General features: G+C 34.9%; 1 protein-coding gene across 12 annotated transcripts in view; it reads left to right on the top strand.

Annotated features, from left to right (window-relative positions):
* The window catches only part of ELAVL2 (ELAV like RNA binding protein 2), a 175,872-nt gene that overhangs the window by 79,219 nt on the left and 77,189 nt on the right, over positions 1–19,464 (top strand). For 6 of the 12 annotated variants that reach the window (XM_043976943.1, XM_043976945.1, XM_043976942.1 and 3 more), the window contains 2 exons: positions 7,324–7,414; positions 10,247–10,490. In XM_043976943.1, coding sequence (XP_043832878.1) covers positions 7,343–7,414; positions 10,247–10,490 — 316 coding nt within the window. In that variant the 5' untranslated portion in view covers positions 7,324–7,342. The remainder of the gene's footprint in view (positions 1–7,323; positions 7,415–10,246; positions 10,491–19,464) is intronic. The other 6 variants (XM_043976946.1, XM_043976938.1, XM_043976940.1 and 3 more) reach the window with 2 other exon arrangements.

A 19,464-nucleotide genomic window follows, 5' to 3' on the forward strand; every position in this document is an offset into this window, starting at 1 on the left:
TCTTTCCACCAAGAAAAACCTAGTGCTGGTAGTAAACATGAATATTCTGATCTAGGTGACTAACAACACATTTCTCTTTTGTCAGTTAATTGAATTGGCATTCTGCCTAACAAATCAGTCTTGTGCCTTTGCATATCATGAATTAGTTCAAGTCAAGGCTTGATTAAAACCAAAGGGAAAAAAGTAGGTTCACAGAATAAAATTTTTGGGACTAGGTCTATGTTGAATTGACCTTTTCATTGAAATAAGTTTTGAAATAATCAACCTACTACAATTACCCCCATGATCTGGAAAATCCATGTAAAAATTTTGGCCCTCCCTCTCTACCTGAGAAGTCTGGGTTTTTGTTTTTCTTTTTCTTTTATGGGCTCTTTACAGTATCTTATTGTAAAATTTGGGTTATTTGGGCAATTGGGTAAAATTTAGTCATAGGTTCTGTGTCATCTGCTGGCCTTTGCCTGTCCTCTGCTGCTTCTACAAAACTCCCCCAAAATTCCCATATAATTTCTTATGCCAACTCGTGTTAATCAAAACCTCATTGAGGAAAGTTGTGATGTTGAAGGGATAACTGTATATGCAGTTTATACTATCATTGCTTTCAGAGTATTGGTACCACTGAGTGACTTGCTTTACAACATTCATAAAACTTAATTCAATGTTGCTGTGATCAAAGAATTCATTGCTAAGTGACCACCTGTTGCTGGTGAGCTAGGCTGGTTCTTAGCAGCCATTCCCCCACGGATCCATGTTTGAAACTCTCCCAACTTTGGAAGAACTGCTGTATTTTGTCTTATAAGCACAAGCCTTTGAGGAGCAAGGGTCACCTCTAGTTCATGATGGTGCATTGAAAATTCAATCATAATTGGTTAAAATTCTGATGAACTTTCATGTCACTATAAGAACCCCTAAAAACTTTAATGAATGTTCTCAGAATCCTTCATTTTTCTCAAAGTTTGGCTCAAGCACTACCTTTTATGCTAACAGCAATACTCCACCCCAACCTGTTAGTACCTTCCAAACAGTGACATGCTATTATTTGCCTTGCTTTTATTTTTGTGTATTTTATATACATAATTCTTAAGCTTCTTAATGTAGATGTGGCTTCCCCTAGAGAGAGAACTTTATAGTCATTGTGCCATAAGCTGTTTAAGCTACCTATAAACCACACTTGGATTTGGATCACTGATGCCTTTTTGAATATGACCTGAGTATGTATTAATTCACTGTTTCTACTGCTTGCTTCTTCTGCATATACTACTGACCTGGAGCAATGCATAAGAGATTCAGTGAGATTCATTTCTTTTTCTCTTTTCTTTTCCTTTCCTTTTCCTTTTCTCTTTTCTTTCCTCTTTTCTTTTCCTTTTCTCTTCCTCTTCTCTTCCCTCCTCTCCTCTCCCTCTCCCTTTTTTGGGGGGCAGGGCAATGGGGGTTAAGTGACTTGGCAATGGGGGTTAAGTGACTTGCCCATGGTCACACAGCTAGTAAGTGTGAAGTGTGTGAGGTCTGATTTAAACTGAGGTCCTCCTGAATCCACTGCACCACCTAGCTGCCCCTGAGATTCATTTCTAATGGAATCTTCTTTCCTACTGCTAGAGACTCTCCCCAGTACAGCACTGAAGGATTTCCCACCCTAAATCTCTGTACCAGTTTTATGGTTCAGGAGCTCATGAAACCCCAGGAATTTGTTCAGTGGGTTAGAGAACAGCCAAGGTCCTGCCACATGATAAGATCAGTGAATGAAAAGTGATGCTCATTACCAAGACATACATTCCACTGTGGCTCCTTTTGACATAATTAAAACTACTTCATTGTCATTCATTAAACCATGGTAGCCTTATTGGCGTGAGGGCTAGAAATACAAGGTTAGGGGCTTTGTAGGGATGCAAAAAACTCACCCTATTCCTATTAGAGGGATTGATGGAAATTTTGAGTAGGAAGCTCTGAAATCTACAAAAAGGCCAACTTTGTCTTAGAAACAATAAGAGGGGTACTTAGATACCCATGCCACATTTCCAATTTCTTTGAGCTATTCTTTACTGCATACTTCCCTCAAAGGTGGTTTTTGAGCTAATTTGAATAGAGAGACAAAACGTGGGCCTATAGAAATTATTTTTATTATATTGCTCCAATTATTGTTTGCTCCGAGTTCTTGGCATATTATTAGTGTCTATTATGTACGGATCGCATGAATAAGCTGAGGCTTCTTCCTTCCCAAAAGAAAGAAATAATAATTTAAAAATAAACATTAAACAGGGAAGACTCATATTTGAGAAATATGGTTTATTTGATCTTTAAAATTTAACTTCATTATTGCACTGAGTCCATCATCTGTGTACTCTCTTTAACCATGTATAACAATCCATTTACATTGTATACTCTGTATTAATTTCCATGTCTTCCCATAATTTCTCCGTAAAAGGCCTACTGAAAACACTGGGATCCTTTGTGTTCAAATAGTGTAGCACTTAGGCTGTCTCATGCTATGTTATTTGATGGAGCCATCTCCTTTTCTGATGATTATTTGACCTGGATTATATATAGACATATAGGTTTACTTCTTTAAAATTCAAAGATTTTTTATCTTTGATTCATCTCATAATATTTGAACTTTAAAGTGACTGAGTGGAGTTGGCAGAAACTGTCTTTTTTACTATATTACTTTCTACTGTCCTAATGTAAGACTGAAGTTGGCTAGAACTTGTAAATGAAAATAAGTATCATAGGGAAATAATTTTGTCTAGGTCTCAACTATCATGAGATGGTTTTATTTATTTTATTTATTTTTTATCATGAATGCTTTCAGAGAAATGGTATCTTTTTAGCTTTCTCTTGTGACATTTAAATCTTTGAATAGAGGATTCATATTCACTTATTTTGTTGATAGATTTGGTGTTCTGTTTTTTGAAGAAATGAGACCTTTCTTGCATTCTCATTCTTTGCTGCTACTAGATTCCTGAAGACAGGAATAAATGGTTTATTGATGCTGTTGATAAGTAAGACTTCAGTTATAATTTTACCATTTTTTCAAATTTTAGCTTTGTCTTTCTTCCTTCTTTAGAAAGCAATTTGATTTGAAATGCTTTTGGAATATTAAAAATATACCACTTAAGACACAAAGAGATGAATTATTTCCTTTGTAATTCCATTGTTAGCCAGAAATATGATCCTAATAGAGCTGATGGAGTATACTAAAAATTAAAGTTTACTCACTTTTCCTATGATTAGAGGGTAGACTTGGAAAAAATAATGAAGATTTGGTAGAACATTTATTTGTGTATTTTTCCTTTCTCCTAGTATAATCATTAGTCATTTTGGTTAGTAGTAGACTAAAAGAAGACTTTAGTGATGAACAATGACAAGGTTTTTTTAAATTAAAAAAAGTCCTCAATGTTTCCTTGATATAAGAATTGTACTTTATAATAGAACCCGGAGGACATTTCTCTAAGAAGTTTGATTATTTTTTTTAAGGTTATTCAGTTGAGTAAGCTAGGAAAGAGTTTAGTTTGGCTTTCAGAACTTTCCATCTGAAGCTTAGCAAATGATATATCTATTTCACTTTTCATCCCATTCACACTTATTTGGAGTATATTTCTTTGTCCCAGGTTTCTCTGCTCCCACATATTGGAAAGCCAAGTAATATAGTCCCACCCCAGAAATTACAGGATTATAACAATAGCATTATAGGCAGGATCTTTAAAAGTTACTTTTCTTAAAGAATTCAATTTAGAAAAGTAGATGGAGAGGCACTGTTCTTAACAGCATCAACTGAGCATTATTTTACTAAGTGCCAAGCATGGGGCTAGTGCAATTCTTTCAGAGAGCTTGGAATTACTCACACATTGCAACTTTCCCCTTGGAGGTTTTGCTATATTGCAGGTCGGCATAAGAAATTAAATGGGAATTTTGGGAAAACTTTGTGGAAGCCACAGGTGACACAGATCCTTTGACCAAATACTTAACGCAATTTTACAATAAGATACTATAAACACCCCATAAAAGAAAAAGAAAAAAAATGACACTTCTGGTATAAAGGGAAGGACAAAAAAAATTCTGCAGATTTTCAAGATCATAGGGGTGCTGGGTCCCTAGCCTCTAAGATGTGGAAGGGATAATTGTATATTATTTTGGGGTCCTGGTTCATGTTCCAGTACTTCACTAGCTGTGATACTTATGGTAGGTCACTTAACTTTTATTGGCTGCAGCTTTCTCTTGTGAAAATAAAAGATTTAGAGATAAGTGATCTCTCAGAACCTTTGCAGCCCTTTTTATCTTTCTCTTTTTCTTTCTCACTGGGCAGAGTAAGTGATCCATTAGCACTCTCCCTGCTCAAAACACTCTTGTTTGCTGTATCAAATGACCATTTTCTGCTATTCAGATGCCCCTAGGCTCAGTCTATTCTATTTCTTTGTTTGAAAATGTGTTGAGGGAGATAAAAGGATGTAGAAGGCCTTGGTTTCTCCCCACCAGTCTTTGTGCTCTCCCATTGCCCCCCCCCCCCAATTGATGTGTATATTTTTTAAAAGGGAATACTTTTTTTAGCAATGTTTTTTTCAAAACTTTAATGGTGAAGTAAGACACTAAAAGCCTTAATCTGATAATGTTATGTTGTGAATGTAAGGAAGCTGGAATGACTTCAAGTAGAGTTCCACTGATGAATTCTGTATCTATTATCTAAGGATTAGTATAGCTGAGCCCTGAAAAGTGTATCGACTTTAGTATTGCTTACCAGGTGGGGGTTTTTTTTCCCTTTTTCCCCCTGCCCACAAAAATTAGAAGTCAATATATTAAGGTGTTGGGGGGACATTTTTCTTTTCTTAAGTGGAGTGTAGTGCTTGCACTGATCAAATACCCAGATCTTTAAAACATTTAAGTATAAATTCAGAATACAGTTGTTCTTTCTTGCAAAGGATTTTAAAGCCAAAGGAAGCTATATATAGGCTATGCAGCAAAGTTGCCGATGGTAGATTCAGGAGAATGAAATCTCATGTCCTTTAGTGAAGGGGATAGAGCTTTGCATTTTTAGTAACTTAGAATTTTTGCCCAGAATAAAGGTAAGACTCATGTGAGCAATTTATTTATAACTTCCAATAAAGGTACAGGTCTAACTAGATCAGAAAGACTGTCTGGTGTGCATAAAATGTATAAGTACAGCAAAATCCTTTTTTCACAGCCTTCATATGGTGCAATGGAATTATTTTTCATGTATATTGACCCTTCCAAAAGAGGTGTCACAAAATTAGCTCATTAGTTTTTATCTCCTGTGGAATGGGATTTGGAGTCCTAAATTTAATATGATTCTATTTCATGGTTCCTTGAAACTTACTGTCAAATAATGAGGCTTTTAACTTCTGTAGGTATTTAGGTTATGTATGTTATACATTAAGAGACAGGGCTGAGAACTTGAAAGAATTAGTCATAGTTCTGGATCTTTCACTTATGTAATTGTATGATTTGGGGATACTTGTCAAATTTTCTAAGGCCCAGTTTCCTTAATCTTCAAAATGCTCTACCTGATGGGGTTGTCGTCCAGGTCAAATAGAATGTTAATGTAAATACATTTCATAAATAGTAAAGCATTAAGGAAATATAAAGTAGTATTATTAAGCTTTTGGTTGAAATCTCTTTGATCTGCTCTTGTAGATATCAGTCTGTGCCTAATAAGCAGCCTAACACTATTAGTGCTTGCTTTATCATATTATGTATGTAATTAGTATTTTCTATAGTTCTTTTAACAGGTTCAGGCTTTAATTTGTTTTGTATTCCATGGGATCAGACACATTTCTCTGAGGGTGTGGGTTTAGAAGGGAAAGAATATGCTAAAAATGCTTCCTGAAATCCCTTACATGGAACATAAGAGAAGGTTACTCTATGGAGAAATTCCTCCTACCACCTTATTTCTCCTACAATACAGGCTTACAAAATTGCCTAGGGAATTAAAGAGTTAAATGACTCATCCAATGCTACAGAGGCAAATTATGTCAGAGGCAGGACTTGAATCCAGTGTTGCCTAGTTTTGAGGTTAACTCTTTATCTAAACATAAATAAGAAAAACTCCCATATTTCCAGGGGAAAATGGGTTTTAAAGTTATGTTAAGTGTTAAAAATCCAATTGAGAAAAAGTTAGAGAGAGAGAGAGTGTGTGTGTGTGTGTGTGTGTGTGTGTATACATTCACTGGCTATAGCATTTCATCATATATGTATTTTCACTAATATATATTCTGTGCGTATGTGTACATGTTTTTGTGTGTGTTTATACATGTATATGTTGAAAAGTCATATTTTGTGCTCATACATGTCAAGGAAGTTTTTAGTCCTCATTCATATTACCCCAGGGCACTTTGGGCTAAGCCCCTGTCGTTCTAAGTTATTGTTTCTGAATTATAGCAGTCAAAAGTGGGCCTATTTTAGAACAGCTGGGTGGCCAAAAGAGAGTAGAATTGGGATTTTGTGTCAATATTGTGGCTCTGTTTAGTATCTGGGAAAGTTGTAATAAGTTCTAAATGGCCCATTAACTATATTGGAGGCCTCATAGCAGTGCTAATTTCCAATCGTGCTGTGTTTGCAATTTACATATTAAAAAATGTTCACTTGGTGTGTTCAGGGACCAAACTGATATCCAATTCAAGCATTACCCTAAACATTCTTATTTTTTGGTCCAGTTATTCCAATTGAAAGATGCTGGTTTTACTGTCTCTCGGTATATGTGAATAATTCTCAGTGAAATTGTTAAAAGAAATCAGTTTGATTATAGTGGCAAAATGTCTTCACAGGGTTTCAGTTCACTTTTAATTTTAAGTCCCAGGACAAAAAGAAGATTGTTGTCTAATGGAACAATATAGCCTGTTCTTCCCATAACTATTTTCTTAATACCCTTTCAGTATTTGGGGGAGAAGTGGGGAGAGCTTTTCAGAATGTCTTAACAGAGAAACTTTACAAAACTGCATGATCAACCACTTTCATCATTGTAAAATTAAATCATGCACATTACCTTCCTCTCCCCCTTTTACATTCTAAAAATAAAAATAGTTGCACATGATATTTCTCTAGATGTTGTTTAAGGTAGTGCGTCAGGATAGATGCCAAGATAACTAGTTAATACTACTTTTAAATCAGGCTCTTAATTAAAATGCTTATTTTTGTGCAAGAAAAGTACACATTAAACCGAATTTGGAAAGATTAGATTGGAATTGCCTCAAATTCAATTAAGCCACACTGCATGGACGTGCTGGGAATATAAATACAATTACTGTAAATTTGTACAAACTGATTTGTTGCATTATCTTGCTAATCTAACATACGGTACTTTTTGTGTCCATATTGCAGACGGCAACTCCAAACTAACATGGCAGTCAGACTGTGTGATGTGGCTTCTCTGCTTAGAAGTGGTTCGTGGGCAGCAGAGCCTTGGACTGGGGTCTGTGGGATTTTTCTTAAATTCTGTAGGCTACTTTTTTAGCATGTTGCAGTAGTGCTAAGGCCATACCAAACACTTGAATCTTTCATTTGGCGCATACTATGTATGTATATTCTTACATTTCAGCCCATTTTGTATGGCCTTGCTTAGGATTTTGAGCACATTGCAATTTTTAATATAGTGATAAATGTAGAATTAGAACCACACTTTGTATAACTTGTAATCTGAATTAGGTTTTGGTGCAGATTCAAAGAAAAGAGTGTAAAGTTTTGAACAAAAAAGTTTTGGTATGGTCTGAATACTAAGTTACAGTAACTTGCATTCTGTTTCACTATGTATTTTTTTGGTTACTAAATTTTGAGGTTATTGACAAATCTTGATGGTTTAAAACTGTTTAAATGATTTAAAAAAAAATTCTGGCTGAAAATCATTTGCCCAATAACTGCTGAACAAGTTCTCATTCTGTGAACAGTTGTGTTGAGCCTATCAATGGAATATGCATTATTTGTAAAATATAGCACATTAGTATCATTTTATTCTGAGCAGATGGTTCTATAGCTGAGAAATGCTGTAATTTTCAGCGTGCACAGCCTACTGCAGCTGTTCACTTGAATGTTGGCTTAGGATCTCATTCTTGCCACCTGAACATGAAAATAATTGTGCAATTAAGTATGGATTGTTTGTTGTCCTTGCTAAATCCTGCTAATTTCAATCAATGAATACTTTATATTTTAAACACTGTCCCAGTGAGCTTTAGACAGAATCTAACATTTGGGGCCCCCATAGTTCTTTCATATAAAGTAACACAAGAACAGCAGGTGGGGGGATTTTGTTTGGGTTTTTTGGTTTGTTTTTGTTGTTATTTTTTCAAATTGGCCTTGGTCACTATTTTTCTGAAGTTCTTTGTTTTGATAGGTGAAAGGAATGGGTTAACCCATTAAAAACATGGAGTTTTTTAAGGGGGTGGTTTGTAGGGAAAGCACTTCGGGGTAATTTGCAATGACAATATTGTTTTGCAAAATTGTATTGATTAGGATTTCTTAGGAAGACAAACAATTGAAACAGATTTATTACATTTTATACAAAAAAGCACAACCTTCTTAATGTAGTAGTAGTATCCCTTCTCCCCAACATGTTTCAGATGCTTCTTTTGTGTTTATTTTTTCAACCCTCAACATCCCTCTGAAGGAAGTATATAGAACAAATGAAAGCGTTCCCTTCTTGGAGAAGAGAAAAAAGGTTTGGAGGTACTGAGACTTGTCCAATGTCACAGAAATAGCCTGGTTTCAATTTCTCTTTAATTATGGTATTATTGATTCTAGGCCAATCCATTGTTCAATGCTGGCCTCCTTTAAAAGAGGTTTACTACGATATGAGTGTTTTGCTTATTCTATTGGTATTGCCTTAAACATTTTAGGTACTATAATTTAAAACTACTTTTGTCTTCCCCTTATCACTTTTCCTCTTTCCTTCTCTTACTCTAATACCTCCTCCTTGACTTCCATTTCTTTTTTTATATATTAAGATATTGCAAATTAAAATCCCCACTAATTCAGAACTTTGTCTTTTTAGAGGTTGTTTCTCTGTGGAGACTAGAAATTTTATTGAATGTCTTTGGAGGGGCCATGCTTGCAATAAAGCTTCAGATTTTAAGAACCCTAAAAACTTAATCCATTTGTTTTAGGGTATCTAAAGACTTTTTGGAAAACTTAGGACTGTGGTTTGTTGCTCTTCTGTATGAAGAGTTACGGGTTGGATACTATGAATGCTAGACCTCATTAAGTTTTTGAGTATTATTAATAGTCTGGGTCTCTATTGGCCAACCTTGATATTTGTCTAGCATATTTGAAGTTTGTAGCTGCTTTTTACTCACATTCTTATTATAAGCTCAAGTTAGAATTGCTTGAGCTGGTTATTCTTAAAAGTTGAGTTGTTTTTGTTGTGTGGATTGTTGTTGGGTTTTTTGTTTTGTTTTGGGTTTTTTTGTGTGTGTGTGAACTACACAGTTTTACTAGTGTTAAGCCAGAATGCCAACTTTAATTGTGTAGAGATTTGATTTTGATACCGGAGACCAGTTGCCACTAGCCTAGTGGATGAGAATTGTTAGGTGGTATTTTTTTTTCCTTAGCTCTAATGGTGGAAAGAAAGGGCTACAGTTCATTAAGGTGGAAATAGTATTCCATCGTTTCATTCCCAAACTTTCATTCAGATGCTCTTCCACTGCCTAACATGTGACATTCATGATTTTTCTTCCTCTCAACTCATAGGCAGGATAGTGACAGGAGACTGTCAATCAAAAAACTTTTCAATATGTAACCAAAACAGTACATGTTGACAAAAATGTGCATTTATTTCCACTTTGATTTTTAAGCTTATAGATGTTAGTGTTTAAATTCTAAGGAGTACATCCAGTTCTCCTTAAGCTAGGTGATTTTTTGCAGCACCTTATGCCACCCATCTGTAGTATGGGGTTTGAATCTATGTTTTTAAGCAAAACAAACTTGACCTGAAGTCCATGGAAGTCCCAGGTGAGTAGGGGAATCTAAATAGATCCAGAATGTAGTAGACAATGTTTAATTTAGAAATGTGTTCTGTACTTTTATGCATGCGCAGCAATGCACTTATTATGTATGTTCTAAGTAATATGTAATGTTAAAAGTATATTTTCATAACTGATGGGATAGTGTGGGTGCTGTGGTTTAGTACGGGCTTTATTGTCATTTTAACAGTGCAACTTGTGTTTAGTGACATGTCTTTAAATTCTTGGCTGGAATCTCTTTTAATAGATTGTGAAATATGAATTCTGACATTTCTTGTTTTCTCTGTTTTTAGCAGGTAATTGCTGCCATGGAAACACAACTGTCTAATGGGCCAACTTGCAATAACACAGCGAATGGTCCAACCACCATAAACAACAACTGCTCATCACCAGTTGACTCTGGGAACACAGAGGATAGCAAGACCAATTTAATAGTCAACTACCTTCCTCAGAACATGACACAGGAGGAGCTGAAAAGCCTCTTTGGGAGCATTGGTGAAATAGAGTCCTGTAAGCTCGTAAGAGACAAAATAACAGGTACGTAGTTATACAGCTGAATATGTTTGGAGATGGGAGGATATATAACATTAACATTAGACTTCCCTGCTTGTAAATCATAATATGCTGAAATTTTACACAATTTTGCTAGTCTCTTTGTTTCTGACTATAATAATATCAAATTCAGCATAGTGGAAATTTGTGTTGGGTTTTTTTTTTCCTGTATAAGAGAATCAAAGTTGAGCCACATATGTATTAACTGGGTCTTAATATCTTCTAAGATAAATGAGAAAAATACGCTTAAAAGGGGAGAAAAGTTGTTCTATCACCCAGACTTTCTTCTTGAACCATACCAAGTTGGATTCATGCTTCAGAATTACTGTAGTGGAATATGAACATTTAAGGGATGCCTGCTTTATCCCTCTCTTTAAAAATTATCTTTTCTTGAATTCTCTATTCCATTTTTGGTAATGTATGGGCTAAAGCATATGGAAACATTTATTTTGCTTTTGTATAAAGTAGCTGAGTAATAAATATTAATTTGATTTGATTTGCATTTAGTTAGCTCTTCACTTGTCACGTTTAAAAAAACTGCTTAACTTAATTCTGGAAAAATGCTGCATGAATGCTCTCACCTCAGACATTATTTAGTAGGAACAGATGCAGCTGTATTAATTCCTGTATATTAATTCCTGACTGAGGTAGCACAGCGTCCTCTTCTCCATGTGTTTTTCACTTCTGTATTTCTGGGCCCTATGATCGTTGTAGCTTCTTAGTAGTAACTGTCTTTTGTTAGACCTGAAGGTCTAACTTTTTCTCCTTTATTAATTTAGAAAGAGGAAGTAATAGAAGGAAAAGGGCAGGAAAAGAAGGTAGAATTTTGTAAGCCATAAAGGAATTAACTTTTGTTTTCCTCTGGCTTAAATAAAGAACTGGAAAACCATATTAGCCAGATGTCCTTCCTTACCATTTCTACTTGGAATATTGGTCATGTGTACAAGGTATAAAGAGTAGGAATATTAATATTATGAGTTAAAACCAAGTGTGAGGGGGCAACAAGGATGAAATCATCAAAAAGCCCTCAAATCCACAAGAATTTGCTTCAGTCAATTGTCTCAAATTCCCTTCAAAACTTTTACCTGAACTACTAAAAAGTTATGACAAAATATAAGTTGTACTCTTTTCCCCATGTCTATCTTCCTGTGATTATATTAAATAGTAAAGTAGTCAAAACATTGGCAATAGGAAGTGGGAATGAGAAACAGGGCGAGGGCATGGAATATCTTGAAGCTACATCATCTTTCAAATAAATGGAAAGTTCTTTTCCTTTCCTTATTTTTCTCTCTTGGATGCTTAGAAGGAAAAGGAAATGAAGTAAGGTATATACACCAAAACAACTTTTCCTATCAGCCTCTGGCAAAGCAAAAAGAAATCAAAATAAATAATATGAATGGAAAAGTAGAAGTGAATTTCTTAAACCTGCCTTTAAAAAGAGACAACTATGTTTCAAATCTCTGACTCCCTCTCTCCCTTCCCCCTTCCAGTTTGCACAGACATGACAATACAGTCACTGTGGTTTTCATTCTGTAGTCTTAGGTTGTTTTCAGAAGTTTTAGGTTTAGTGGCATTGTCAGCTGCATGCCAAGGATTGAACATATTTCCCATTACTAGAATGTACATTATAATACAATGGAAGATGAAGAGACAGCCTATACAGGGAAGTGCCTATTTTTAAAGACTTTCAAATTGGTATGTTGGAGCCACTTAATTTATTTTAATATAGGCCATGAAAACTGGCTATAGAAGTACTTGTGATTTGAGCTCTGAGCAAGCTCTCGCTACACAGATAGATAGATCTCCATATATATATAATCTACAAGTTTTTTTAAGTGTTTGTATATGTATGTCTATATGTATAGATATGTATACACATACACATATACATATACACACATTACATATACATACATGTATTCTTTAAACACAACACCAGATAAAATGAGTTATTAAACAGTTTCCTTCTCCTTTTTGAGGTACATAAAGGTCAGTTGACCTTGTAATCCTTTTTCAGGGTGTAGGGACTGAGATATAGGTAACTTGTAATCTCAAAATAGGGTTGCTAGAAATATTTGGGGACATTTGTAGGAGAAATAGTTCAGAATTCATGAATGTTTATGTAGAAATAATTAGGAAAGTATCCTTGTAGAGATGAAACCCTATAGGATCAGAGAATTGGACAGCCTTTTTTCAGTTTGTGCTTGGGTTAGGAAGGGGAGAAAAGAGAAGCATCTTTCTTATTTATGTGGTTTACTGGACTTTACCTCCCATTTCATTTTATTAATATTATATATTTTATTTGACATTCTCTTAATAATAATTCTCTATTACCCAGGACATTAAACATCTCAACAATATTCTGTATAGTTTCAGTATTAAATTTATCTTGCCCTGCTGGAAAAGTTTACTACTTTAATAAATTCACTAAACTAACCATTCCTTTTCCAAGATTGTTACCATTTACTCCAAAATAATAGGAAAATAAAAATAGCTTTCATTTTATTTATATTTACAAAAGCTACAATAATAATAGTTTTTATGTTTATATTTATATAGCGCTTACTGTGTGCCAGGCACTGTGCTAAGCTCTTTACAGTTATCTTGATCTTCACAACAACCCTGGGAGGTTGGTGCTATTTTTATTACCATTTTACAAATGAGGAAACTGAGGCAAATAGGTTCATCAGAACAGAAGGAAATTCTAGGAGTCAGTAGATACCTTGATTCATGTGACCCTAATTTCAAAGTTTATGCTTTGGCCTGTGGTTTTTCATGGCAGCTGTCTATATCCAAGCCAGGTTTACTTACAATCATTAACTCTCCATTTGTTTTCTCAAAGAATCAGAGTGGGTAGAATTTGGAAGTCATCAAGTCCAACCTATGTTTGTTTAAGAATCCTCTCATTAGCATCAGTGACGACAACGTGGTCATCTGTCTTTGCCAGATGACAAAATGAAGGGCAGCTCACCTCCTCTGGAGGCAACTCCATTCCATTTCTGGATAGCTTCACTTCTTCCTTATATTTGGACCAATATCTGTAACTTCTACCATTGCTTCTGGTTTTGCCCTATGGAGCCAAGCAGGAGAAATTTAATTTAATTTCTCTTTCACTTGACAGTTCTGAAAATAATTGAAGACTAGCTATCATGTTCTACCTGAAGCTACTTTTCCCCTTGTGGGCAGAACATCCTCATTCCTTCAAAAGATCCTTCTATTTCCCTGTCTTCAAGTTTTTATTATTCTGAACAAGCCTTTTGGATATTCTCCAGTTTATCAATGTACTTCCTAAAAGAGTTGAACTTAAAAAGCACCAAATGCCAGGTGTACTGATGATAGAGACAAGGAAGCTTAAAGTCTCAAATATAATTGGGTCTTTTTCCTCATTAATCCTTAACTTTTGAATCACAGTTTATGCTAATCTTGATCTTATCTCCAGACTGAATTGGACTTCAAGATGAAATAGACACATTCTGTCTTGGAGTTGAATTCCTCAATCCATAGTTTTATTCTTGACCTACATTCTCTTAGTGCCCCAAATTCTTCAGCTGCCTCAGCCATCACAGGTGGTGGATTTATCCCTGTATAGATATTAAAATGAATTATGCTCATCATGATATCAAATTCAAATAGAAAAGATCCCCATGACTCCATATTGAATTAGAAAATTATTGTTTAACATTATCTGTGGGGCAGCTAGGTGGCACAAAGGATGGAGCACCGGCCCTGGATTCAGAAGCACCTGAGTTCAAATCCTGCCTCAGACACTTGACACTTACTAGCTGTGTGACCCTGGGCAAGTCACTTAACCCCAGTCACCTCACCAAAAAAACCCAAAAAAACATATTATCTGTGCTGTATTGTATTTTTGTTTTGTTAAACATTTCCCAATTACAAGGCTGGTTGCCAAGCCCTTGGGTAGCAGTTTTGACACTCATGAATTTAAGAAACTTAATTTATTATTCTGCCTTCTGGATTAGCCATAAAAGGTATGCCATTCTAATTGACTAATCTATGCCTTTTACTTCATAGTATAAGCAAAGGGTTGGGGCAGGACAGTCATATAACATGAGAAATCGGACATTCCATGTTCATAAATTCAAAGAAAGTAACTCCTCCCCCTTTTTTCCCTCTCTCCTCCTACTCCCAATCCTAATAGTAATAGCTTGTGTTAATCCTAGCCAAATAAATAATGAGATATACCAGCGCAGGTGGATAAATCTTGAAAGACTACCTGGAAGTTAGAAATTGATTTTTCTACCCCGAGATGCACTTAGTACCTTGGGATATATGAAAGGAACTACAGTAGACAAAATTGATTAACCAGATCAAAAGTTGGAGATAGTACTTATTGAGATTTGTTGTTGTTGTTGTTGTTGTTTGGTTTTTGTTGTTGTTGTTGTTTTGGTGAGGCAATTGGGATTAAGTGACTCGCCCAGGGTCACATAACTTAATGAGTTTGGTAAATTTTTTTTCCAAAATATTAATACCTAAATAATTTAACACACTTAACAGAATTGAAATTTGTTTTTATTTAGGGTGAAATCTCTTCCAGTCTAGATTGTAATATTTTGGTTTGTTCAGAGGAATTTAAATCACAGCATCAGTATATTTGCAAATGGTAATACATATATTCTCCTCAGTCTGCTTTGTTGGCTCATTATCCATGTCATACCCCCTACTTATAAGTGTTTCCCCAAGACTCTGTCCTAGGTTTCCTTCTCTTTTCCCTTTCTTTCCTCTTTTGATGACTTCATCAGCTCTCCTGGGTTTAATTATCATTATGCAGACGGTTCACAGATCTCTATATCCAGTCCCTGCCACTCCCCTGAGTTTCAGTTACTGCTTTTTGGGTGATTCAAACTGGATGGCCCAGAGACACCTCAAACTCAACATGTCTAAAACATAACTTATTAATTTCTTCCCAAATCTACATCTTTTAAATTTCTATTGAAGGTACTACCATTCTTCTAATTGCCCAGGTTTATCTTGGCCTTATACTTGTATAATTCCTGACTCTCAGTCCACAAATCCAATTTGACAGATCTTGTCATTTCCATCTATGCAACATCTATCACATACTACTTTATTTCTTTATTCATATAGCACCACCCTAATTGAGGCATGTCGTTCTATAGAGTTTCATATGTGGCAGAAATTAGTTAATAAGCATTTATTAAATGTCTGCAATGTGCTAGGCATTTTGTTAAGATATTTTGGACACAAATACAAAGAAAAAACAATCCCTACTTACAAGGAGCTGAAAGTGTATAAGAGGATTTAAGAAGTAAATACTATAATAATAAATATAATTCATAAAAGTAAATAAAATAAATTCAAATAGATATAAGATAGTTAAGGGAGAGAGGTCATTACCACTTAAGATATTAATAAAGACTGTAGGTATTAAGATAAAAGGACTATGATACAGAAGGCATGGTTTCTCTTCTTTGCTTTGCCTGTAACTAACTAGATGACCTTGGGCAAGTCACTGAATCTCATTTCTATATCTGTAAAGTGATGGTTTTAGAATAAAGGACCTGAATTCCCTTCTAGGTCTCAGTGTTTACTTCTACATGTGGTCTGAGGACTTGAGGTCAACCAACTCTTGTAGAAAAATAGTAAAAATTTTACAGGAGGTAGACACCATCCTTTTGGAGGCCTCTTCTATTCCACTTAAGACTTGGTAGTCTGGTTTGTCTCCACTTAGTTGCTGACTTATTACATTATTAGGTAGTTTGGGCACTGGTTTAAAGTAAAGATTATAAATTCAAAAATAAGAGAATCCCAGAATTAGAATACTCAAAGATCACTTGATTTTGGGGGTCCTTTCAATCCTACACCCTTAGGTAAAGATTCAGGTCATTAAAAGTCTCATTAGAGATAGAAATTCTTCATGTGGTAGTGGTAATGGGACTCTTAAATATGACTGAGTTTTATTTTTGGCTCTACCACCAGCTTCGAGACCTTGGACAAATCACTTAAACTCTCAAATTAATTGGTCTCAGTTTTCTCCTATGCAAAAGAAAGGAAAGAATTGGATTAGGTAGATTTGTAAGGTTTCTTCTAGTTTTGATTGTAAAAAATCTGCAACAAAAATTTATAATCCCTAACAAAGTATCATAGGTCATAAAAATCTTTCACCTGTAATTAAGACTTTTTTCTCTTATTCTTGTTTCTTTTGTTCTTCATGTAGAAAATTTAAAAAAATGCATTCTAACATGCTTAGTCTTCTTGAAACATTGAAGGTATGGTACGTTTTCACAAGTCACCTACTCACTTTTCTGGGATACTAATCTCTTTATGGGAGCACAATGTGAATATATCCTTATTGAACATAATTAATTTCTGTTGAAGATAGATCAGGTATTTTTTTTTGTAGGGGTGAAATAGTTAAAGGTGGGGGGGGGGATGACCTGTGGGTAAGATAAAATAATAGCTGAGTGTTTTGTTTTAAATAATGAAAACCCAGAGTTTGGCATGAATATATTTTGTAGCTACTGAGCAGTTTTAAAGGGACTGTAATTTACTTAGGTGATGTCTTTCTGGGATTAGTATGTTCCCTTATATAATAAAACAGGCATTGGGGACCTTCTATCCACAGAGAAATATGTTATATGCTGGAGGAGATGCATTTTTTAGCTAAAACAAAATTGTCCTAAAGTGTCTGGTCACTTAAGGCAGCTTTTCCTAAGTTCCACCTGAATTGAAAGATTCTTTGGTCTAACTTTTGTCCCCCCAGATATTTCATATAAAGGCTGCCTCAATAAGAATCTTTTAAAAAATCAAAGATTTTTAACTAGAATGAGTCACATAATTGGAATCAAATAATTACATATGATTTTTATGCTTTAAAAAGATAGCTTGAACAAGCTTCCAGGTACGTCAATTTCTTGTAAGAACTTTTATCTTATTAATACAGTGGGGAGATTGAGATATTTTAGCCCTTAAATTTTTTTTCATTTAAACTTAATCTCTCTTACTCAGATCATAGTTCAAAATTTTTCAAAGGTTAGTGATTTTTTTAACAATTGAATATTATGTTGGCACACATGTTAATTTTTTTTAAAGAACCCTAATTCTAGACACACTGATACTAGTCCATTTTGTAACCTCTATAGAAGCAGAAAAATAAATAAGTGGTGTTAATTACACATCTTGAACTATCTGGTTCTCCATTTTCATATTTTACTACCTAATTTTTTGCTCTGTCTTCCAAGAACAATTGTAAGTTCATTGAGCCAGAGACAATATTTTCCTTTCTGGTACAGTCTCCTCCTGTTGGCTAATACAAGTGCTTTAGGGTGGAGTTTAAATGTATTCATTACTTTGGGTGGTTTGGCAAAATTATCTCATCAAATCTTAAGTGTTATAATGGTTGGAAAAAACTTGGTTTATTGTAGCAGAAGGTAAAGTAGGCCCTTTGTTTATGTACATGACTAAAGTCTGACCAGTATGGATAACTTCCATTATATGAGCAACCATGAAGGATCCTAGTTCTCTAACTGGAGTAGATGTTTCCCTCTTTGCCCTCAGCTACTCTTCCAAATAATCTGTTCCAATCTATTATTCAACAGTTAGATGGAAAAAACTCATATTTTGTTTATTTTGGCGGGGGGGGGGGGTGTCCTTTTTTTTAAAAAAACAAACTAGACTGGATCTTTTAAAATCCACATAAATATAATAAGTAATATGACAAATTGGATAGGGCTAAGAATTGGACCTGGGATTTCATTGCTAATAGGGAAATCTTGGATAAGGAAACTCCGTAGGCATCTGCTTTTGCAACTGTACATACAGTCTTATTTTCCTGCTGCATAGAGACAGTTACCTAGGGACACAATATATGTCAGAGATGTGACTTAAATAGCTATCTATCAACATGTGTATCTATGTGTGTGTATATGTATGTGTGTGCACATACACATACATATAGTTATACACATATGCCAGAGGAAGAGCTGTCATATTGGGGAATAATTGTCAGTTTGGTTTCTTTCAGACAGAGTGTAGACACAGAGAAAAGTGTTCTGCTTCAGTGAAAAGTCATCAATTGGATTCAAAAGACAGAGGTTTGAATTACGCTGATACTTATTAGGTCTTGTAACCTTGAACTAGTAATTGGACTAAAAGATGTCTAGTCCCTTTCCTAGATCCTACTATTATTTGTCCTTCTAACCTAGCTAGCTAGCATCATTACTTTGGAACATAGTATTCATTCATGGGATCACCCAGTGATTTAGAGTGTAGTTTATCTAATGTGGCAAACCTTAAAGTGGGAAGAACAGGTAGATTAGGAAGGAAATATTTCTAGGGCCTAGGGATGCAGGGCAATATGAGTTGCATAATTGGCATTAAATAATTACATTTGATATTTATGCATTAGAAAGATATCTTGAGTAAGCTATATCACTGTATAATAAGTAGAAAGAAATCCTACTGCTCTGGATTTAGAGATGGGATTCAAACCCAGATCTTCTTGATTCCAGTATTTGTTAGCTGTTTGTTATTAGGCTAATCTCTGAAACTGTTCTCATCTTTAAAATGAGATATTTCCTGTAGTAACAACTCCCAGGGATTTTGTGAAGCTCAAATAAAAGAATGTATATAAAGTACCTTATAGAAGTACTAAAGCATTGTATAAATGGCAGCAGCTTTTTTTAAAAAAATTGAGTTATGGTTAGTACTCTAGATTAAGGGTTAAAATCAAAGCTCATACTTGAAAATGAAAGAGTGTACGTACTTTTCAAAGAAATTGATCTGATAGGAGAAGACAACAGAGTAGTTCTTTATGTCACAATCCCTGCAAGGAAATCGTAGAATATAATAGTAGAGCTTTCAGATCATCCTGGCCAGAATGAGGCCTCTCCTATCACTTCTCTTTCCAAATCATGTTGCCTTCATTCCAGCCATCCTTATCCCCCTCATATGGAACCTTTGACTCTGACTGTGGGACCCT

Source organism: Dromiciops gliroides, chromosome 1 (assembly GCF_019393635.1).
Source record: "Dromiciops gliroides isolate mDroGli1 chromosome 1, mDroGli1.pri, whole genome shotgun sequence".
Taxonomy (NCBI): domain Eukaryota; kingdom Metazoa; phylum Chordata; class Mammalia; order Microbiotheria; family Microbiotheriidae; genus Dromiciops; species Dromiciops gliroides.